At 34.8% G+C, this 23,471-nt stretch overlaps 3 protein-coding genes across 4 annotated transcripts; 1 reads left to right on the plus strand and 2 right to left on the minus strand.

Moving 5' to 3' along the window:
- Nucleotides 1-297: 297 nt before the first annotated feature.
- Nucleotides 298-2,783, plus strand: LOC104908602 (probable cysteine protease RDL5). The gene is made up of 2 exons (XM_010697726.1): nt 298-600; nt 2,583-2,783. Exons 1-2 carry the CDS (start codon nt 298-300, stop codon nt 2,781-2,783), a joined length of 504 nt encoding a protein of 167 aa, XP_010696028.1.
- A 206-nt stretch (nt 2,784-2,989) lies between these two features.
- On the minus strand, nt 2,990-6,377 carry LOC104908559 (peptide methionine sulfoxide reductase). The gene is made up of 2 exons (XM_010697677.4): nt 5,928-6,377; nt 2,990-3,476 (listed from the first exon to the last, which is right to left on the minus strand). Exons 1-2 carry the CDS (start codon nt 6,243-6,245, stop codon nt 3,222-3,224), a joined length of 573 nt encoding a protein of 190 aa, XP_010695979.1. The 5' UTR covers nt 6,246-6,377; the 3' UTR covers nt 2,990-3,221.
- A 9,171-nt stretch (nt 6,378-15,548) lies between these two features.
- On the minus strand, nt 15,549-22,461 carry LOC104908558 (BTB/POZ and TAZ domain-containing protein 2). Of its 2 annotated transcripts, XM_010697676.4 has the most exons (5): nt 21,613-22,461; nt 21,108-21,244; nt 19,381-19,684; nt 18,122-18,438; nt 15,549-16,143 (listed from the first exon to the last, which is right to left on the minus strand). In XM_010697676.4, the coding sequence occupies exons 1-5, from the start codon at nt 21,760-21,762 to the stop codon at nt 15,972-15,974; spliced, it is 1,080 nt and encodes a 359-aa protein (XP_010695978.1). In that variant the 5' UTR covers nt 21,763-22,461; the 3' UTR covers nt 15,549-15,971. The 2 variants fall into 2 exon arrangements, with proteins under 2 accessions (XP_010695978.1, XP_048503796.1); XM_048647839.2 differs by lacking the exon at nt 21,108-21,244 and having other exon boundaries at nt 21,613-21,754.
- Between the last annotated feature and the right edge of the window lie 1,010 nt (nt 22,462-23,471).

The raw sequence follows: 23,471 nt of genomic DNA on the forward strand, positions 1-23,471 counted from the left end.
TGGGAGTGTGATGTATGCCATGGTATGTTTTAGGTCGGACATTGCTCAAGCGGTGAGCATGGTGAGCCGTTATATGTCAAGGCCCAGAAAAGGGCATTGGGAAGCTTTGAAATGGCTTCTAAGGTACTTGAAGGGTACCTCACATGTTTGCTTGGAGTTTGGCCAAGATGCAAACAGTGTGATTGCGTATTGTGATTCGGATTATGGTGGAGACTCGGATGATCGGAAATCAATGTCGGGTTATGTGTTTACCTTGGGAGGTACAACTCGCTACAAGATGTTGTAGCTCTTTCAACTATGGAAGCGGAATTCATGGCGATTATCGAGGCATTCAAGGAGGCAAAGTGGCTCAATGGTTTGGTTGGGGATATTAGCTCGTGTTCTAAGGAGGTGTCCGTATTTTGTGATAGCCAAAGTGTCATTTACTTGGCTAAGAACCAAAACATGTTCCATAGAAGAACGAAGCATATTAATGTGAAGTACAACTTCATCCGGAATGTCATTGATAAGAAAGAGTTGACATTGATGAAGATTCGTACCAAGGAGAACCCATCCGACATGTTGACAAAGCCTTTGCTAACCACTAAGTGCACTTTGTGTGTGAACTAGGTGGGTCTCTCCTCTTGTTTGTTGTAGGCTCCTAAGGGGTAGAGCCTTGGAGCTTGATTGGTGTTTTTTGGGTGTTATCGGAGGTGTTTGGAAAAATTCAAGTCGGGTGGAGAATTGTTATTTGATGCCTTGATTTCTCTGTTCGAAGACGAAGAAGGAGAAGAGCTCGAAGCTCATCCCAGACGAGGAAGCTCGAGCCCAGCCACGGGGGTGCAAAATTAGTTATCAAAATTTTGGAAAGATTTGCCAAATTCTCAATCACCTGATTTTGAAAAGGTAAAAACTCTAACTTATCATTTAAGTCAATTAAATCACCTGAAATTTTATTTTTCGTGCTTCACAAACACTATTTATCATTTTAGCACTTAAAATATTAGGTCCTTATTAGTTAAGGTAGTTAAAATGTTTACACAGACAAAGCCTTAGAGTTATTGTCAATTAGCTTATGATCAATCAGTATTTATCTTATTCTTTTGCACGTTGAATAAGAACATTTTGATTTGATTACTTATAAATTCGGTTGAAATTAGAATCATGCAATATGGTACAAATCATAGGTCAATGTTTTCTGTTTTTCCATTAACAATAAAAAGTAAGCTAAAAATATACTCCATAGAATATGAACTTTAACTTTTCACCTCCCATGAGTAGATATCTTGTCCAATGATAAGAAATAAGACCCATGTAGACTCCCTTCAGATACAGTGCTCTTGTTAAGTTGTTCTAACCTATAAGGCACCTTCATCTAGAATTCTAGACCAATAATTGCACACCTTTAGTTTGTCATGTTTCTTTAGCACTCATCTATAAATACCTCTTTTCGATCTCCTCCTAATTGATTCATCAACTATCACTTCTCTATATCACAAGACCGCACAAAGCACAACAAAACGAACAAAAAAAATAGGTTAGAAGATCAAGTGTGATAGAATTTTTGGAAAATGTTTAAGTAACTCTTAGGTTGCCTCCGCAATCTGAAGCCCTTCTCTGATGCTTCCGCACACCCAGCCTCTATTCTTAGGGGGTGATGGTTTCTTTTTGCTTTTAAGTAATGTTTGCAGTTTACTTTCTTATGATGTAAGGACTCTTGTTATTTTAATATAGTATGTGCTTCCTTTTCCTTTAAAAAAAAAAACTCTTAGGGTTGTCAATTCTTTAATAATATTTTAATGTATTTCTAATCATTGAAAATTTAATAATAAGAGGGTTGACAACCCTTAGCATCACTCAATCAATCTCCATAATTTTTAGGTGCACATAGAATTTGTAATGGACCTGGAAATATTATTTTACAATTTCATAAATTGCAAAAGTATTGATTATATAGAAAATTGTACAACAAATATATTTTGGTAGAACACTTGTTCCACACCTATACAAGAACAATTCTCGTGTACTTTTTTTTTGTGAGAGCTCATGTTTTACATATCTCTCACTGTTTTATGTATGGTGAGCTCATGTCTCACCTCTTAATTATGTGCGAGTGATTGTGTAGGAATTCTCCATGCTCCACAACAAATGTCTTCACCTCAATTTATACTACTTCAAACCTTATTCAAGTTCCAAAGTTCTAGAATATTCCACTATCAATCTGCCATGGATATTATCCAACTTCTAGAGCATGTGAGGAGGGTGAATTTTGCACTAGGCAGTAGGCCCCACATCAGTTCCTCTTATATGTTCGTTAGAGAATAAGTACTCCATCATTTAGCCTTCTTCATTGATCCATAATAAACTTGAGAATCTAATAATATACTAGTATTAACAATAACATTACAGATGGATGCTCCAAAAGTATCAATTGATAGACATGAGAATGATGAGGGGGCTCTGTTCAAGGCTGTTGACTAACAACCTGTTTCTGTGGCCATTGATGCTGGGAGTTCAGATATGCAGTTCTAGTGAACTGCTTATAATTCTGAAATCCTAAATATTGATGCCAACTGTTCTTCAATGGTGATCAAATAACACAGAGGGTGTTCACTGGAGAATGTGGGACAGACTTGAATCACAGTGTCGCAGCTGTGGGATATGGAACTACCCTTGGCGACGGTCCCAAGTACTGGATCGTGAAGATTTCACGAGGAGAAGAATGGGGTGAGAAGGGTTACATAAGTATGAAGCGCGGTATATCTGAAAAAGAAGGATTGTGTGAGATTGCAATGATGGCCTAGTATCCTATCAAGAACTCTTCCTGAAACCGTTCATCTTCTGAGGATGAACTCTAAATATGTTTGATTTCTAGGCTTGATGCCTATTTACAGAATCACACAAAACTTTAACGGCCTTTTATGTGATTTGAATTATAGTACTACATTTCAATTGTTGAAAAACAGTTCAGTAATCTGTTTTAAAGCAGATTTAGGATAATAGTCAGTAGTGACGAAATAAAATGTTCAATCATTATATTCAACACTATCTGACAACATCATATTATGACTGAATACTGATACATGTGATTTCTCAGAAGTATGCTTATACAGCGTATTATTCATATAGAACTCAATGAGCTTGGCCAGAGAATGTTTGTTGTAAAACCAAGCATAAAAACAAGTTTGAAGACATAATTAGTAAATTTATGATATATATTGTTCACGGAATGATATCTGCTATTAGCCGTAGCATTTGATGGGGTCCTTGCAGCCCTTTTCAACAGACTGTTTATCACCAAAACGGCCACCTTTTGCCAGATACTGCTGGTGATATTCCTCAGCCCGGTAAAATCTCTTAGCTGGCAGAATCTCGGTTACAATCTTCCTGTCTTTTAGCTCCAACTGCTTGGCTTCCTTCGATTCCTGAGCTAGACGTGCTTGATTTTCATTGTAGTAGTATATCCCTGATCGATACTGAGTTCCTACATCACCAGCCTAACAACACACAACAAGAGTATCATTAGCAAAATAATATGCTCAATACATACATATCCAGACAAGCTTCCTATTCTACTTGTTAACTATATCATCAAATCTATGATAAGGACATAGAGGACAAATCTGCATCGCAGTTCTCCAGTGATGATGGGACACGGGCCAGCCCAAGAGTGAGATATCAAACAGGTTTCAAAAAGAAAAACAAAAACCAAGAAAAATAAAAATAAAAGATGCATATACTGACAGCTGTATCATAATACATAGGAACATAATCCACAGCTTCTTAGTGTATTTCATAGTTGGAGATAAACACAAGTCCAAGGCACATTTAACGATACCTCAAGACTTGAGTTCTATTCGAAACTCGCTAGGTATGCTAGTCAAATTCTTCATTACAACCCAAGTTGAAAAGTATTCAGGTCTAACCCATGAACCACCTAAAAATACGACACAGTAACACTTCCAATTAGACCAACATCAAATCCCAGTCCTCAAATTCGCCTATCATAGTCACTAAAAACTAATTCCCACTATACCTTTAAAGTCATAGAACGAAGGAGACCACTTAGAATTACATAATCCTTTCTTCACCCACCACAGGATATTGACACTAATCCATCTATGTGTTCCCTTCACAGCATAAATTTTTTTCTCACTTTGGATCATACTCCCCCCTACAGCCCTACTGAAACACAAACCTGTAACAACAATTTCGAAATAAGCACATACCAAGACTTTAGCATGACTCAGATATTGTTCTCATACAAGTGAATGCTTGCACCCTCAAATACAAAGATACTACAATGGCTGCTACTTGATTGAAATGTCAATGAATGACCGCAAGGGTGGGTGCATTGATGCATACTACTTCTAGCAGCAATTATAGCCTCATAAGAATAACTGAGGCAGAGTTTGGTCAGGTCCATACATATGCAGCCTTGCCTCTAAACTGCGATTGACTGGAGTACTTTCCTAAATGCAGATTACTTCAGTAGTTGAGAAGATTTGGGTGATGTAGGAGATGCAATGTTTGGTTTATGTTCTCCAATTACCCATGATTGGGTACAATGCCGAGCGACCAGTGAACTGACTGTAAGACCGAGAACTTACCAAGACTTCTAAGCCCTATGGCTTCATGAAGCAACAGGGTCATGTGTGCCCAACCCTTGGGAAGTTAGGAGTCACATGGATCCCCTAACAAAGAACCAATCAATAATCTACCATGTGCCTATTCAAGAAAGAAGAAAAACAAGATATACAAATTTCCCCTACATATCATTTGCCAAGGTACACATTTACTCTTCCAATTCTCTCAGCCAACAAATACAGAGAAGCAAAGATCAGTAATGGTGAACTCAAACACACCCCTCAAAGCTCTGCGTAGACGACGTCTAGGAAGTGGATATCAACGATCAGTAAATCATTCATCCACTTAAGCAGACCATAATTAAGGTCCCAATTTTGTTTGAAAAGATAATTATGGGACATTATAATGCACAAGCATATAATAACACTGTTGCAAATCAACCCATTAACCCTTCCTCTTCATACAGTTGGGAAAGCCAATTTCCTTTCTTTAAGCACTTAGCTACTCTGACCCACAAAATTCCATGACAATGTTTTCATCCTAAATCTCTATTATATAAGGTAACACATGGGGACACCAAAAAATAGAAAAAGGAATTTAAGAAAAAATAGAGAGATAACTAACCGTTTCATTTTGAATGAAAAAAGGGGGAAAAGTAGGACATTTAAACTAAACATCAGTAAGGATGAGGAGCTAGCTCATGTGGTAGAGCACTCCCCTCTGATCCTTGAGGTCAGGGGTTCGATCCTTACCCCCAGCATTATGTTGGGGTATTTTCTTAGCATACTTTGCATGCTTTACCAGCCAATGTGCTGGTAGTTCCTACAAGGCTAGTAGCCTTGGTAGGGGTCAGCACTTGGGCTGACTTAATTTCCCAATAAAAAAAAAACTCATGTAAGGCTAATAATAATTAAAGAAAGCTTTCCCTTGCATATCATTACTAGTAAAGAAGCATAGAAACCTCTAGGACGTAAACCTTTTCCCATTCTCAAAACATATCTTTTCTTGTAACCCAACTCTTTCCATGCTAATAAAGGTCCGGAGTGGCTAGAACTTGAAGCTTCACCGGTTCAAAACGTGTCCGTTTCCGAAACCCCAGCCATTTCCGTGCTACATATAAACCCTCACATAGCCAATTTAAGATACCGCAATAATTAATCTTCCACACAAACTTTAAAACAGCAGTAAAAAGACAATTTACATATTGACATTATTAGTGGACATCATCTAACTTAGTTGGTAAAGACGTGTAGAGGATGGTGCTGAAATCAAATTCCGTCTACATCAATATGCTTAGCCATAAAAAAATAACAATTCACATTATAAAGCCCAAGATAAATAACAATAAACTGAAAGAGTACCTGGCGATTGAGAGTGGTAGGATCATGACGAGACCAAAAGAGATCAAGAAGCTTCGTATAGGGACAAACATTGGGGTCAAAATGAACCCGAACAACTTCAGAATGGTTGGTATTTCCGGAGCAAATAAGCTTGTAAGTTGGGTCAGGAATATGACCACCGGAGTATCCAACTTCGGTTTTGATAACACCTTCAAGCCTCTGAAAGGCCAACTCTACGCCCCAAAAACATCCAGCCCCGAATAGGGCTAGCTCCAAACCCAGATGTACCGGGTTGTCTGAATCGGGTTCAAGTGCTGGGTTGTTGTTGGTGTCCGCCATAGTTGTCAATGTGTGAATGGTTCAAGGGTTTTTTAGTTTTGGTGGGTGTATGTAAACTGTAATGAAAGGATTGGATTATTGGGATATGGGGAATGAAGAGGTGTCAATTTGACAGACATTCAAAGATTTTGATCAAGTCAATGGGTTGAATTTACCTTTCCCAGCTTTTTTTATTTCTTGTGTTAAATTTGTTTAAAGTATTAAGTGATTCCAAATCTTAGCTGATTAGTTTTATTTGTTAAGATTGTTGTTAAGGGTTAACAACTACTCCCTCGGTTTTTATTTAGTCCCTCCATTCTACAATACTCTTGAAATTTATCAAGTTACGTAGTTTTAAATTATAGATTTTTGTTTGGTTATCAATTGTTATTTTATTTAAAACTAGATATAATAGGAGCTAGTAGTTAGTAAAAGTAATATTATTTTATTTTGAGGAGAGAATGAGGGTCATTGTTAGAGTTGGTACATAATAACAGTGGTATTATTTTATTTGGAAGAGAGAGTATGAGCCTATAGTTAAAAGGTAGAATGATTAAAATAACGGTTTTTTCACCAGGTACCCCTGTGGTTTTTCAAAATTCATGGGGTACCCCTGGTTTAAAAAAATACACAAGGTACCCTTATTGTTTCAATAAAATGCACCAAATGCCCTTAATGACTAACGGTGTTAAGTTTCCGTTAGTCATTAACCCTAATTAACCCTTTAATCCTAATTAACCCTCTAACCTAACCCTTGAACCCTAATCCTAACCTCCTAACACCTCACCCCTACCTTAACCATCCAACCACCCCCTCCCCCCACCCACGCAACCGCCACCCCTCCTCCCTCCACCCTTCACCAACCACCCCCGTCGAATTCCCCTCCCCACCCCACCACCCTCGTGAATTCCCCTCCCACCGCCACCACCCTGTCGAATTTCCCCTCCCCACCCCCACCCCCGTCGAAATCTGTCGATGGCCTGCTGTTCTTAGACTCTCAATCTCTCTCTCCTCCTTCATCATTGATAATTTCGAAAATGATTTCAAAAATAATTTCGAAAAAGGATTTCGAAACTGATTTCAAAAAAGGATTTCAAAAATGATTTCAAAAATAATTTCGAAAATTGAATTTGTAAACTGATTTTGAAAATAATTGCGAAAATTGTTCGTTGGTCGTGGTCTGAGCGGCGGTAGGTAATGAGCGGTGGTGGGTGACGCGGTGGTGACGGTGTGGTGCGTGGTGAGGTTTTAAGAAGGAGGGTGGTCTTATGGTGGGCTGGGGAGGTAGGTTTCAGGGGAAGAGTGGGGAAAATCGACAGGGGTTTCGGGGGAGGAAATCGGGGGAGGGGGACTGCTAGGGGAGGGGGATACTGCCGGCGGTGGGGTGGGGGAGGGGAGATGTTTCTGGGGAGGGGATGGGGGTGGGGGTGGGGGGAGGGGGAGGGGTATGCTGCCGGGTTGGGGGTGGGGGTGGGGTGGGGGTGGGTTGGGTGGTGGTTGTGGGGTTAGGGTAAGTTATGGAGTTAGGGTTTAGTTAGTTAATTAGGGTTTAATTAGGGCTTAATTAGGGTTAGAGGAGTTAATTAACCCTAATGACTAACGGAAACTTGACACCGTTAGTCATTAAGGGTATTTGGTGCATTTAACTTAAACAATAAGGGTACCTTGTGCATTTTTTTTAAAACCAGGGGTACCCCATGAATTTTGAAAAACCACAGGGGTACCTGGTGAAAAAACCCTTAAAATAATAGTGGATCATATCCTAAAATAGAAGTGTAAAGCGTATTGTGGGTCATATCCTTTGGAGATGGAGGCTTGTCAGCATCATAATCCTCTTCGAAGGCTAAAGCAGGACCCTCCTCTTCATCATCTCCTGAAAGTGTAGAGCCACTCTCCCCATTGGAGGTTTCCTTAGGAAAGTCTGAGTGCCTCCTCCTCTTGGTAGAGAGTTCATCATCATCATCATCATCATCATCATCATTATACTTAGGGTCTGATGTTGGGGAGTCAGCATTATCCTCTTCTTCCTCTCTTTCCTCTTGTAGTTCTGGAGGAGGAAGAACAGCTTGGTCAACCTCCTGTGGGTTGACCTCTTCCCCAGGAGGTCCATTGATTATGGACTCTGTTGAAGATTGTGGGGGAGTCGATTTTCGGAGAAGATAATTTTTTAGAGGGTTTTGGTAGATGAAAAGCTTGGTATTTGATCAAGAGATGAGTAATGTATCATTGTTATTACATTTACCACTATTTATAAAGAGATTTGTTTACCATTTTCTGGAAAATTGTAACAGCCCGTACTTCCGAGCTGCTAGCTAATTACACTTAACATTTATAAATCTAAAATAACACTTAATAACTAATAAATATAATTAATGTTAACTAAAACATGATCAAAATATGGGCTATTACAATCTACCACCCTTAAAATAAATTTTGTCCTCGAAATTTGAAAACGTAAAACACATAATGAGCAAACCTGCTCCAACACATAATGAGCAAACCTGCTCCACAAATGTTGTTCGTCACTACTTTTGCAGCTACTTCCCTTCTAGAACAAAACATAACGGCAATACTCAATTATTAATTTCACAAACTCATATTTTTCGAAACTCATATACATGGTTCTGAAAATTCAAATAACAAATATTCATATCTTATATTAGGATAACAAATCCATGTTCATATTTCGGAAACATACTTCGGAAATGATGGATATTTGACTTAGAAATCATATGCCAAATCCATTACACAATTATAAATTACTTAGTATTATTCAAAATCTGAAATCTCGAATTATCTTCATCTCCTTAACATCATTTGACAGATTTTGATATTAAATGTTTTTCACAATTGGAACAGATAACGTAGTCAAAATGTAACATATGTTTCTCACAAATTTACAAGGTGGTGAACTATTGCCGAAACCACACACTAAGCAAGTATAAGTTATAGTTTTTAACTTTATAGATCATAATATTCCCTCTAACTCCTTCTGGCAATTTCCCCTTCTTTTAGTCCCTTATCCTTGGACTTCCATCTTTAACTTCTAGCATCTCACTATAGCCTCTAAGAATTTTCAAGATATGAATGCTCCTTGAAGCATTACTTATCCCCAATACATGAACTTAACATTGCTAGAATGATACTTGTATGTCCAACTTATCACATTAACATCTCAGATTTTCCACGACCATATTATATCATAATAAATCATCTACGTTTATTATTGTAAGTCAGGATATCTCATTCCATATTTCTATGTCATAAACAAATATTCCATGATTCAACTATTCATTCAAATATTTACAATTACGAATACTTAAACTCATTATCTTAATCAATCTTAATTATATAACTCATAACCCTACAACCCCAAATATCTAAAGTTGATGTTCATATTAGTCTTAACACTATATTATTTCAATATCAATACACATTTTTAACTCCTAAACTCTTCATTATACTAGATTTACCTTTCTCCTAACTTCCATTTACATAATCTTACTTATCTTACTAGAAAATTATACCTTTAAACTTTCTTACTTAATCCAGTTCCAGATAGGACCTTTCATAACTTAAATACTATAAGTTACACTTCTCTATTTCATATTCTTTTGAACCACCACCAATATCTTGATCCTTTATTTCTCTAATATGACCTTCACATTTCAGATTTTACTTCTCAATATTTAATATTTCGTCTCAAATACTTATTTTGGTTATAACATCTCTTGGACTCACAAACCTATTGTAACCACTCTATTAACCCTTAGATAATGTTGAACTTCCAAAATTCACTTCAAAATAATTATCCTTAGATATCTAACTTGACTTCTATACATAGTAAATTCGAGGTTATTAAGTGTTATTTGAGATTTATAAATGTTAAGTGTAATTAGCTAGCAGCTCGGAAGTGCGGGCTATTACAAAAATGAAAAGGCACGCATCCTTTGGAATGAGCTTTTTTAGCATGGCTTCAAGACTTTGCGTTTTAATTGCATTAAAACCTAGCTTTAACATTTTAATAGCATGTAATCGGTAGTAGGTTATAGTTATTATAAATCCTATCTTTCAGTTATATTATTATAATTATTGTTTGTTTTATTTAAAAGAAAAGAGTATTCATTTGATTAAGATTGAAAGTTCGATTTACCTTGGAAGCATTTTGAAATAGTTTCGAAAAGGCTTGAAATTGGAAGTATTTGCTTAGAAGTAGATTATTGAAAAATTGGTTTAGCTACAAAAACAAATTGATATAGTTTTGAAACTTGATTGCTCGAAATAGAATGATTAAAGTTCAATGCCAACAAGGTTGCCCCTTTGTAGTTTTTGCTCCTCGATGAACCTAGGCATTGAGTTGAAGCGAGACACAAAGATAATGGCGAAATGGAGGCTTGACTCTTAATTGTGAAGAGTAGAGTTCTTGGTTTTAAATCTATGGATTTTGATGTTTGATAAATTGTTTGGTATTCATTCTCTTTGCTTATAAGTTTCGAGGATGAAACTTTTTGTTATGGTGGTATATTGTAATCCCCCTATTTTTAAAGAGCATTTTATTAATAGCTAAGTATGATCATTGGGTGAATATATATTAATACTCCCCGAGTTTATAAAAAATAATTTGAATTTGGTTATACACTTATTGAAAAGCTAATTATATTTAATTATTGAACTTTGTTGTAATGGAATCAATTTAAGAAATATTGAGTTTATTTTATTTTTAACGAGTATGAGTTACTATTGTTGTATATGAAGTTGTATTAGTATTTTTTTTATCATATTTCAAAAAGTAAATAGATGTACTAAGATATATATATAAAAGGAGAGGGATTTAAAGGTAATTGGACCAAATAGTTAAATGGGGAAGGTTGAATTTTATTAAACTAGAAAAAAAGGGAAAAAGAAAAATAGATGGGAAGAAATATGTGGAAGGAAGGAAAGGAGGTGGGGGTGAGTCATTTAGGTGGAAAAAAAAAAAAGAAAAACAAGGTGTAAAAAAAAAAGAAAAGAAACAACGTGAAAGAGAGGAAAGGGAAAAAGGAGAACATAACTTAGAGGGAGTTCGAAGGAGAGAGAACATAAAGTAGAGGATGGCGGGCTCCAGCGAGCCATTCACGGCGTCGATGGCGTCGAAGCAGATGCACGTATGCACAAGAAGGAAGAGAGAAAGAAGGCACACGAAGAGGAGGGAGTAAGAGCACGTTTTGTTCGTATGGGGGCGTTTAGTGCGTGTTTTATGATCAAATCTCTAGGCTTACTTCATCCTTAATCTTCCATAGTAATGGGTAAGTTAAGTTCTTAATTTAATTTCAGTTTTTCCCAAGTTTAAGAAGTTAAGCTTTGTGATTGAAATTGAATTGGGGTTTTCGATTTGAAGGTTGTGAGTATGAATTGATTGAGTAGAATAGTTAGTTTGGATTGGTAAAATGATGATTAAACTTGTTAGTGTGAGTTGGGATGACTTGAGGTTTGATTGAATGGAAGGTTTGTATTTTAATGCTATGTAGAACAATAAAGTGTTGTAATTCGTAAGCAGAATAGGTTAGTTTTGTAAATTGTATGTTTCAACATTTTTCGGGCGTTTTAGCAAATATACTATTTCACAAAAGTTGTTTGTATCAAAATTTTACTCAAGATAGGATCAAAAAACACTTGATTTGGAGTTCGAATGAGGAAGTTATGCCAATTTTAAGTTTCTGCTTAAATTAATAAATTGTATATTAGTTTCGAGTGTACGTTTTAAGTTTGAATGTTTTCTTGTGAATGTTTCCTAATGGATTTTGGAGTACCTAAATATAGATTATGATACTTAAGTGTTGGGTTTATATAAACTAAGCGAGATTTTTAGTATTGTTAGTATTAGTTAGTTATGTCATTTGAAGTAAGAGGCTCATATTTTATAAAACTGGAACTAGTTAAAGCTCATTACTAGTTAGCTAAGTCTATTGTTATTTATTGAATAAATATATGTTATTATGCAGCTTTCCAGTTCACTAAAGAGTTGTTTTGGAGGTGGTTGTTTTGATGTGATTCGTAAGAGGTAAAATTTTTCTTACTCAAATATTTTATAGTTTACAAGCAAAGTATTGAAAATTGTGATTTTGGTTTGAAAAGGAGGATGTTCCTCCACAGATCGAAAGTTTAGTTTCCAAAGAAACTTTTATAGTTTACAAGAAGTGTTTTTAAAAGATTTATATCTCGATTTTGTTGAGAATGGATTAAATGGGAGGATGTTCCGCCAAATATAGAAAGTTTATTTTTTCGAACCGCGATTAAAGGAAAGATTATGGAGAGATATTTCGAATAGTTTTATGTTTTGAAAGTTGACGGGATTATGTAAGTGGTATCTCAAGGAATTCGAACTTCGTCAGGTTCGTCTCGACTTTACAGATACAGAATAGTTGGGGGGTACGTTGATCAGTACCTCGGACTTAGATCTTCTGTTGCGATTTAGCCGTATGTAGGGTGTGCACACTAGGGGTCTTTGTCTATAGTTATCCGGAGGGCCTAGCTAGCCCAATGGCAAGCAAAGTTTGTTCCATTCCATAGATTTATGATTCTAAGATTCTAGAAGAAATTGTTTTAGCAAAGAAAAAGAAGAATATTTGGTTTGGAAAAGAAATGAAGAAAAGTGTTTATAATGTTTTTATTTAGCATTGTGGTTGTAATAGAAAATGATTTATTAGATATGTTTAATGTATCCTACCTACATATATATTTGGCTTTATGGTATGAAATCTTGCTCAGTCAGTTTGGTTGATACTACATGTCCGGTATATGCAGGTACATGAAGGTAATGTATTATGAAGAAGGTTCGATGTTGGAAGTTTGTTGTATGCTTATACTATTTGTATCGCGACAAGGACGATCAACTTTGTAATATTATAGTTAATAGTAAAATTGTAATTAAATTAAAAAGGTTTGAGTTTGTAAAGTCTAGACTAGTTTGGTTGCTGGGTTTTGAGGATACAAGTTTATGAATCGGATACGCGAGTGGTTTTAGGCGTTTTTTGAGTATTACAAATGGAACTCTGTCGAATTTTCTTTAGGATTTTAAAAACAAATCTAATTCTTTAAAAGTTTAGGATCATTCACTTAATATAGTTTATTAGAATTTAAAGGTTTCAATATTGTCATTACCATCTAAAAGTTTTAATAAGTCAAGGTTTTTTTGGGCTCCACACTCGTGATGAGTGTGATGGTAATAGCCCGGACTAGATTTTTCGCTGCATTTAGGTCTTTATTAGGTTGGTCATCTAAAAGTTTTAATAAGTCAAGGTTTTTTTTGGGCTCCACACTCGTGATGAGTGTGATGGTAATAGCCCGGACTAGATTTTCCGCTGCATTTAGGTCTTTATTAGGTTGGTCATAAATTCGGGTTGTTACATACATGGAATGAGATATGACCCAAAATGAAGCATACCGCGCGTTATGCATGTGTTTTATTCTTTTGTTGCTTCATTTTAGTTGTATTCCTCATTAATACATTTTTCAAGGATTTTAGAAAAATTTAAGATTTTTCAAACAATTTTATTACTTTCTTTACAATTTCACAGACATCACCAAACTTCAATTCACCATGTCTAATGAAAAAATTCTTGAAGATGAGACTCGTGAAGCACTCGCTAAATAGCGTGACGCCATGCAATCTGAAGCAACTCGCCAATTATGTAACGTCATCAGAGTGAACCTTGTGACTTATAAATCTCAAGTTTTTTGGTATGTGAAAAGAAGCACTGATCCTAACACTCCTTTAAAGGATAGAATTGACATTATTGGTCTCTGTTTCCCTTTAAAAATTCAAAAACCAAAGCGCCAAATAGTTTTAGAGCAACAATGTTACCCGCTCTTCGACCATATTATCTTAGAGGATTATAAGCTTAGAATACTTCCCTTTGCCCCAAAAATCCTCCCAAATTTGAATTGGCCCTTAACTAACAAGCCCTTTAAAGGTTGGATTTCAGGGGTCTTTGCAAAGAGCATGGTTTCTGCGAATGAAACCTTTTCATGATAAACGGTCCAAGAACAGAATATTGCCCTTCTTCATACTAGCTTCTTATGAAACCATTCCCTTCGATGGGGCTTTGCCTACTGTTTTACTAGCTTCTTGAGACTAGTTTCTTATTCCGGTGGGGGGACAATGATCGTAACCTTAGCTGATATTGCCTTTATTACTGGGACTTATCTAACAGGTAAATATGAAATTGACCTTCCCATCTTTCACCATGTTAAAGAATATAATCATATATTTAGTCAATGTCTATCAATCTTTCGCCGAATCACTAATCCCACTTCTAGTGCCAACAAATGTGGCTTTCAGAAATTTGTTGATTTCTTCATTAATAAGGATGCCAATGAGGAAGTTCGTTGACTTGTTGATAATCCCATTGTGGTCACCAAAAAACTTGTTGGTGCAAAATCAGTTCATTGACCTTGCAAACAAGTCAATGGACACTCAATAGTTTTATATTGAATGTCTTGGAAGACTTGGTCCCTGCGGAAGTGGGGATAACCAATTTTAATTAGATAAAACCCTGCTAACGTACTCTGTTGCAATTTAATTAATGATCAAACTACAACATAAATTAACTTCAAGCGAAAAGCAATAAATAGAGCAAATAGTAATCAATCCTTTAATTAAAGCACAAAATTCCCATACATGCCACAAACTTAGAGATGAATTTTACAACACACAAAGGGATAAGCCGAGCTGGACAACTAAAGATGAGAGACGGAAGTTGCTACCTTCCTGATTCCCTAATTCAATTGGAGTGAGAATTTGAGACTTTGCCTAATGGCATCATAACATGCCCGGATGCCTAAGCTAAATCTAAAGAACTAAACCACACCCCTTAAGGGGGTTGGGCTATGCTAGCGCTATGCTAAGGAATTAAGAAATGGTAGAGTTTTGACGGGTTGTTCGTGTGTTCTTTTCTTGATAATAGTTTTTGTATTTATAGAGAATCATAACATTTAACTTCACTGCCTGCTGGGGAGGAAAAATGTTCGAAAGATATTTGATTCAAACCTTAACGGTTTACTAACGCTGAATAACCATCACCCTATAGTGCATGTTTTTCTTCATGTTAAACCATCTTCTGATTATCTTTTGGTTGCTATTCTTTTACTGTCTTTGACTTTCATCTCTTGATAAGCTTCCTTTGTAGATTGTTAATTTTGACCTCTGTTGACTTCGCTTGATGGACTTTATATTTATATTAGACCCTTATGTTAAAGCATAAATTAAACCTTTTGAGGTTTGATTCAATGCACCATAATAAATGTTACTTGACATCCGAAAATAGTAGTAACAACCACACAAGATTGTTAAATATTAGAACGTTACCTTTCGAAAATTCTATGAACAAAACAACAAAGATATCTCATAACTTTCTCAATACATGGATAGCTAAATTCCACGTTGTCTACACTCTACAAGACCATTCACAATATACTACACCATCAAACTATTTCAACAACTCTCCTCTATAACCTAATTACCTACACCTTGGAGAGAGCAATTGAAATAGACTTGACTAATAGCTACACTGTAGTACTATTACTATACCACCAACTCTCCAAAGAAAAAAAAAACACCCATTCAACTCTGTACACAACCCCAAAAAATAAAAAAAGATAAAAAAAAAAAGAGACCAGCTGTCGGGCACCCGGGCTTGCCGGGCCGGGTCGGTTTCTTGTGATTTGAGCACAATTTGCAAAATTATGAACACTAGAAAAAAAAAGTCGTTAAGGATGGACGCATGACATTGGTGAGAATGCGTGTTGAATTGGTTTACATTCTTGTGGTTTAGGCAGAGATAAAGAAGATATAGTTTTGGCCAAAACAACCTTCCTCACTAATAGCCTCCACTTTGCATCATCTCCCTTCTTCTCTTGTTGCATCTTCAACTTGAATTGTCTGTCCAAATTAACAAACTAAATATCAGCATCAATGGTCCAATATTACATAGAAATGGACATCCTAGCTGTTTGATCATATACTATGATAAATTTAGGTAGGCCCATCACCTAATGATCATATTATTCAAATCTCTAAAGCAATGATAAATGAGTTTAGAGCATGCTACTCGAGGGAGCATAATCACATCAAAGATATACAAATCATGATAGGAGTAGCACATTAGAGCGACAATATGTCAAATATAATGCAACCACCAACCGTATTTTTAGCACTAACTAATAACAGAACAACTAATACTTGTTCCCTAATACAACTTTAATGCTGGGGTAATATACAAAAAAAAACCCTTAAGAAATATTAGAGATATTAGAAGAAAAAAATATTTTTAATTTCTTATATGTTTGAAAACAATATATTAAAGGTTACATAAAAGAAGTCATAAGTGAAATATTGAGCAATCATTATGCAATAATATCGAAAGTCGAGATTTATTTGATTTAAACTATCGTATTAGTGAAAAATATTAAGCTTACATTAGGCAATTCTTATCACAAAATATGCTTTCACAATATTGTTGTTCTATAATTTTTATTTTTATTAATTAGTATGGTCTACTCTCCTTTAAAAGGCTAAAATAGTGAAAAAGAAAATATCACAAAAAGTATTTTATGAGGACAACTCATGGACAATTGGAACATTGAATCTTTACATATTGATTTTAGGCTGAAAATTTTAGGCTGCCGAAAGATAGCAAATGGGGGTGATATGATAATATCAGCCTTCCCCAGTTAAAGTAATGTCACAAATTGAAACTACTTAGAAATTACAATAGACCCCATATGTATCATCTTGCACCTAACAAATGGCATCTCAAAAGAGAAAAAACTATAATTGATTTGATCCTAATATTGCGGAAATAAGAGTTAAGACAAGTGAAGTTGTCAAACTAATTTTAACCTTTACTGGAGAAGATTGTCCTACCTACGTGATCTCAACTTTAGGGTGTTGATGGTTGAAACAAACATTAATTCAAAAGATCTCGCCTACTTTTATTAATTACTTTGTCATCCCAAAGTTAAAAGATGGAAAAAGCCTGATCTTTTTATTACGGACATTGTTACACCTACTCAGCGGTTAAATAACCCACTATCAATAAGAGTATTAAAAAAATAATTATTATATTAAACTGAATTACATTATTAAAATCTTCAACAAGTCTTCATTAATAATGGGTAGTCTATCGATAGATAGACAAACTCTTTCCCTTTTGTTACTAGAGAAGATGTACCTCCTCTTGTTATTTTATTGGCAGACCACTAAAGCATATTCAATTGCAAGTTTGCAACTGTAATGAAAGTAGAAAGCACGTTCCTAAAGTGTAGGGTTGGATCTTGGGCATACTTGATTTGTTCCCTATACTAATTTCTAGCCTTGTATTCATAAGTTTTGTTATTGGCATGTGCTATAGTATCCTTTCTTCATTTTTTACTTGTTACATGTTCTATAAATGGATGTTCTTTCCTACATTTCTTTGTTTCGTAATTATGATTCACTAAGGAATCATACTTCCCTTTATTTTTATCAATCTTCCAACCTATAACTCGCAAATATTAGTCATTTTTCAATAAAATCATGATCTCCATTCTCCAGCACACTATTTTCTAAAAAATTAAAATTAGAAACGAAGAGAATACTACACAAACATGCTAGTACAGGAGATTTACAATTAGGTGAGACTAGAGTTCGACTCTAGGACAAGGCTCTAATAAACAAAATTGTAGGTCATTGTACTACAAAACTCTTTCTTCGATTTCTCTTTTGATTAAGATAAACATAAAGATTGGCAAATTTGGGACCATAAAAGAAACATAGTTAAAAAAAATACTCATATAAGAACATACAGACAGTATATAACATAAATTAATGAAACAATCATGTAGTAAGATAATAGGGTCAAAATTAGTAATAAGCTGACCTGCAAAGAGGAACCCTGCATTTGGCAGGTTGCTCACACATGGAAGCATGAAGCTTAAGAAGTTGCCACATCCTCTTGCATTTAGAACAGCCACCATTAACCCTCTTCTTACACGTTGCAAAATGCTTAATCAGAAGCTGGAGACAGCGACACGTGGAGAATCTTTTACAAGGCTCCTTCTTCTTGGAGGGTTCCATATCATAGGGTCCCACACTTGTGCACCCTTCTGTACATATATGTACCAGACAATCCATTGCTTCACCTAGCTGTATGTATAACTTCTGCTCCTCTTTTTGCTTTTTTGTCCTCTTCTTTCTCTGCATTTTCATTCAGAATTTCCCATACTTATTCGTATTTATATTCATCAAGTGGTAACACTCATAAACAAACAACATATGCTACATCATTTTATTTGTATGTTACTTCATATTGCCCATATTACATTGCTAGTAGTGTAGTGTACCCTCAACTTCAAGAATCAAGATCATCTAATAATAAGTCAAGATAGTTGTACAAAAATTGGGTATATAACTTTTGCTATTAGAAAAAATTGCTTCTCAAACAGTTTAATTTCTACACCAATAATTTTCTACAAAATCACGTGTAAATGTATACAAAAGTATGAAAAGGTGTGTGTATCTTGTAGAGAAACAAATTGAAGGTGTAATATGACAATTACAAATAATGGTATAATGGTATTAACAAAACAAACATCAAATTTGACAGGAAACCCACGCGATTGGTCAATATTAAAATACCACAAATCGTGCAATGAGAAGAATTGATTTGATTAGCATAAAGCAACAGAAAATTGACCACTTCCAATGAGAATTCATGTTTGAAAATATCGTTCTCCAGGTTAAAACACACGGCTATTATTGGTTAACCAAGCTTTTACGTAGCCTTTATACACTACATACCGACTAGTCTCCCTCATCCCCTATTGTCTCTTTGATTTAACATCAGATATTTATTTGTTCAAACAAAAAATCATTCCATAATTAACTGTTCATAAGTAAAAATGAACCATATACAAGGACGACATTTAAAAAATATCAATGAACATAAGTAATTCCATGAATAAAAAATATCCGCAAATTAATACATATAAGTTTGACATTGACAAGAAGTTATTAGGTCAGATAATTTCAGTTCAGTAAAAATCAGACGAATATAATCCAATCGTCTACTACTACGATTAACACATGTAGTCGAATAAAAAAGTAACGATAGCATGAAAAAAAAGAATATGAGCTTACCAATTCGTTTTCCTCAATAAACTGCAAGATTTCAAGTTCAAGCCAGGGATCATGTTTTTGAAGAAATTTATAGCCCTCAGTCTTTTCAACAGCCTTAAACTTCCTTGCTGCCAATTTCATACCCTTGAGGTAAAGTTCTGGTGCATCACATAATCTAGCTAATTGAAGTACATCAACAACAGTCTCAACCATTAGCCCTTGAGCTAATTCTTTGGCACATCTCTGCTTCAGTTTTGGCACAGAGAATACATGGGAAAGTGCCAAGAGATGAATTCCATACTTCTGCATCTCTTCTTCATTGCATCTGATCAAAATTCACAACACACCACATCATCAGCGTTACTGCGATTTTACGACGATTAATGCAAACATCTAATTGTATAGTATAGGGATTTGATCCCAAGAGTCAAGACCTCAAATACATATTCTAAAGTTTTAACCGCCAGACTAAGTTATATTTCGTGTTGTTATCATAAAGTATTATATTAATAAATGAAATTCATTTATTTAAATTACTAATCATATAAATGCATCAAATTTTCGCTTAATTTTTTTGCTCGATTTGCATCCATAATTTCAACCCATCTATTTCCACAATTAGTAAAATATAGATGCTTTTTTTAAGCTTTAAACCTTTAGCAATTCACAATATAGTATATATGAGTCAAATTATGTTTATAGTCAATTATGTTACTCGGACTTAGAAGCAAAGTTCAATATTTTTTTAATTAAGGTACACTATGTTCTAAATCCGATGTGTCAAAAATTCAATCCTATCCAAAATCTGTGCGTCATTTCCTATGAATATGGAGATTTCATTACCAAATCTCATGTTACATTTGATTAGCACTTTTTGATTTCGATATAGATATTAAAATCCTTACACTATTCATGCAATGAGATCATATCCGACAGATTCCAACAGATTAAATTGCTCAACTTAGGGAAAAATTGCATCAGATTCTTAGATCATCATCAATTATATATATATATAATATGCTTATTAATAATTGCTTGATCAACTACGCAAATGATATGCATTGTTTTTAAAAATAATAAATTTCGCCATAGCTTATTATAATATCGTCAAATGTTTCTAATTTGTAACGAGAAAAGTAAAAGCCACAACTCACAAGGAACACATACTAGGATTCATAATCATGACATCAAACCAGTGTTCAATCGTAATGGCGTAATACATGACCGTGTATAGAGCAAGACATTATTTTGACAAATCGAAAGAGAAAAAAAAATTACTCTTCCATATTATTAATTCTCTCTCAAAATACTCCCTCAATCAAATTTTTGGTTTGTTTGGAAAGTATTTGTTCAATTCACTAATAGTAAAAACCTCATCTCATTTTATCAATTAGACAATTATTATAATAAATCACGTTCGAATATACCATAAACATGATATATCCGATTTACTGCCTCCAAAATCAAAAGAATACAACAATTGAATATTATTTGTAAGTTGTAAAATATTCAATTATTGCATTTTTTCTGTTACAGAGGAAGTACTACCTTTTCTCGTTTTTGGAGCTATGACGAGCAAATCATGTTTTAGCTCTCAGAATAAGAGCAAGAAAGCCAAAATGAGAAAGAATGGCCATCTATATAAATTTTGCATTTATTTGTACTTCTCACAATAAGGGAAAAATAATAGACGTAAATTAGTTTAACGTATAAAAAAACTTAGGATAAGAGAGAATCAAAATTCTCACCGGAATGAATAAAGGAATCGCACGAAGGCAGAAACGGCATCACAAGGCACTCCAAGAATCGGAATCGCTTTCTCCCCTGTTTTCCGATTCCTCCTTGGCCTTCCCGATATCCTCTCCATCACCGGCGACGCCATTGCCTTCCCCAAAAAAATTCAAATATTTAGCAATATGATCTACATATCAAAATAACCTTAAATACTTCTTTTTTAACTTATTGTTCATAGCAAGTCAATCTTAACCACTATGCGGGCTCGACTCTTTTTTAATTACAAATTTATGACATATATATTTTTCACGGACTCTAATACAAACTTTAGCCAAATTTATATATAAATAAAAATTACAAAAACAGACGAATCTAACATTACATATCACTTGATAATTGATATTGAATACATTTGAGTTTATATATGTGTTAGAGATATATCATATCTTTAGTATCGTAATGTATCTCTAACAATATGCCATAAATTAAAATAATAAAGAAAAGATAGAAAAAAAATACCAGAATGTGAGAATGAGCGGGAATGCGAAGACCGCCGGAAGTGATGACGTGAATGTCAGGAGCAGGGAGATTTCCGGCGAGTTTATCGGTGAAAAGAGAGGACTCCATTGATTTTACGGCGAATTCGTTAGAGAAATTGGTCGGACACATATTTGTGATTTTATGAATTATGATATGGTTTAAGTGGTTGTTATTTTTGGCAAAGCTTAAAAATGGTGATTTTGGTTTTGAAAAAGAGAGTCGACTTTGCGAAATGTATGTGGAATGAGAGATCAAAGTGGAAGAAGTGCGTGGTGGGTTATATAGACAGGTAGGAGAGAGAATGGGTTTGTGTTGTCACGCGTGATGTCGTGCGCGTTTAAACAACGAAACAGCAGCTAAATATAAATAAATGACTAGGGAAGGCCTTATCCGGTTACTAGCAAATGACAATTTCTGGCATCAACTTTTTGGTACTTTTTATTTTAGTTACTAAATAAGATTGTGGTTATTGTACTCAATAAATTGACTAGAGAAAAAAATATCGGAAAAAGAGGTTTTTTTTGTTGGTAAGTATAATAAGTTGCCGGTCACCTGAATCCTTCAATTTATCATGCGAATAAGTAGATATGGTAAAAGTGGAGCCAATTTCATTTTTACATGTAACTATTTAGATACATTTAATTTAAGTGAAAGTATTGGGTCAGACCGTCTGACCCAATGAATATTGTCAGACGGGCTGAGCCCAGTACTGTATAATTTTAATTTTTGCTTTGTTACACAGCGACGCCACTCCTCTCATATTGAAGAAGAAGATTAATATACAAAACAAAGCCACTTCTCTCATATTGAAGAAGAAGATTTTTTTTTTTGAGGGGAGAAGAAGAAGACTAATATAACAACAAAAAAAATAAAAAAGAAGAGGAACCAGACCAATCATCTTTCTCCATTTCTATGTAACTTCCTATAATCACTGTCTCAGCCTCTTTCTCCTTGACTGATGATGAAACTACAGCTATTTTGATAAACTTCGCCTTCAACTCTTCAATAGCCGCCATGTGCTTCTCACTTAAACTCGATGATGAGCTCATTTAGTTTGGCCATGTGGACATGTTGAAGGAGGTTGATTTTTTCTATCTTTTTTGGAAAATATAGATGAGGAGGACAGTAAGAAAATTAGCTAGATATTTTCCCACAGCAATTGTGAGCGGAAGATGTCGAGACAAAGTGTAAATTTTGTTAAGCTGGCAGAAGAGGAATGAAGAAGAAGGAGAAAGTGAGAGAAAACATAGGTTAGTGTTTTTTTTTTCTTTTCAGTTGGACTTTGTTTCTTTCAGTTGGACTTTATTTTCTTTCAGTTAGACTTTGTTTTCTTTTTAGTTGGACTTTGTTTTCTTTCAGTTGGACTTTGTTTTCTTTCCGTTGGACTTTGTGTTTCTTTCAGTTGGACTTTGTTTTCTTTCAGTTGGACTTTGTTTTGTTTCAGTTGGACTACCTGAAAAAAAATGAAGACTACCTGAAAAAGAACGAAGACTACCTGAAAAAAAGTGAAGACTACCTGAAAAAGAATAAAGACCAACTGAAACCCAAAGTAAGTCTAACTGAAGTACAAAAACCAACTGAAAAAAAAAAGAAGACTAACTAAAAACGAAATGAAGACTACCTGAAAAAAAATGAAGACTACCTGAAAAAAAAATTAAGACTAACTGAAAAAAAATTGGAACCACCTGAAAGTTGTCCGACCAAAGATTATGGTCGGACAAGTCCGACACAATACGTTCTCTTAAATTTGATTCAAATGGATTGGAATTGGGATTATGGTTTTGGATATGGATATGACATATTCCAAGTTTTCATCCTATCCAATTGAATCTTATAAA

This window comes from Beta vulgaris, chromosome 7 (genome assembly GCF_026745355.1).
Source record: "Beta vulgaris subsp. vulgaris cultivar EL10 chromosome 7, EL10.2, whole genome shotgun sequence".
NCBI lineage: Eukaryota > Viridiplantae > Streptophyta > Magnoliopsida > Caryophyllales > Amaranthaceae > Beta > Beta vulgaris.

What these genes read in the sequence shown, in the direction of transcription:
- LOC104908602 (XM_010697726.1), top strand. Translation starts at nt 298, where the DNA reads ATGGAAGCGGAATTCATGGCGATTATCGAGGCATTCAAGGAGGCAAAG. An exon ending in CCACTAAGTGCACTTTGTGT is followed by an intron (nt 601 to 2,582) that starts GTGAACTAGGTG and finishes CAAATAACACAG; the next exon opens with AGGGTGTTCACTGGAGAATG.
- LOC104908558 (XM_010697676.4), bottom strand. Translation starts at nt 21,762, where the DNA reads ATGTGTCCGACCAATTTCTCTAACGAATTCGCCGTAAAATCAATGGAG. An exon ending in CCGCTCATTCTCACATTCTG is followed by an intron (nt 21,245 to 21,612) that starts GTATTTTTTTTC and finishes TTTTTGGGGAAG; the next exon opens with GCAATGGCGTCGCCGGTGAT. An exon ending in TGCAGGGTTCCTCTTTGCAG is followed by an intron (nt 16,144 to 18,121) that starts GTCAGCTTATTA and finishes TAATTTGGACAG; the next exon opens with ACAATTCAAGTTGAAGATGC.
- LOC104908559 (XM_010697677.4), bottom strand. Translation starts at nt 6,245, where the DNA reads ATGGCGGACACCAACAACAACCCAGCACTTGAACCCGATTCAGACAAC. An exon ending in CTACCACTCTCAATCGCCAG is followed by an intron (nt 3,477 to 5,927) that starts GTACTCTTTCAG and finishes GTGTGTTGTTAG; the next exon opens with GCTGGTGATGTAGGAACTCA.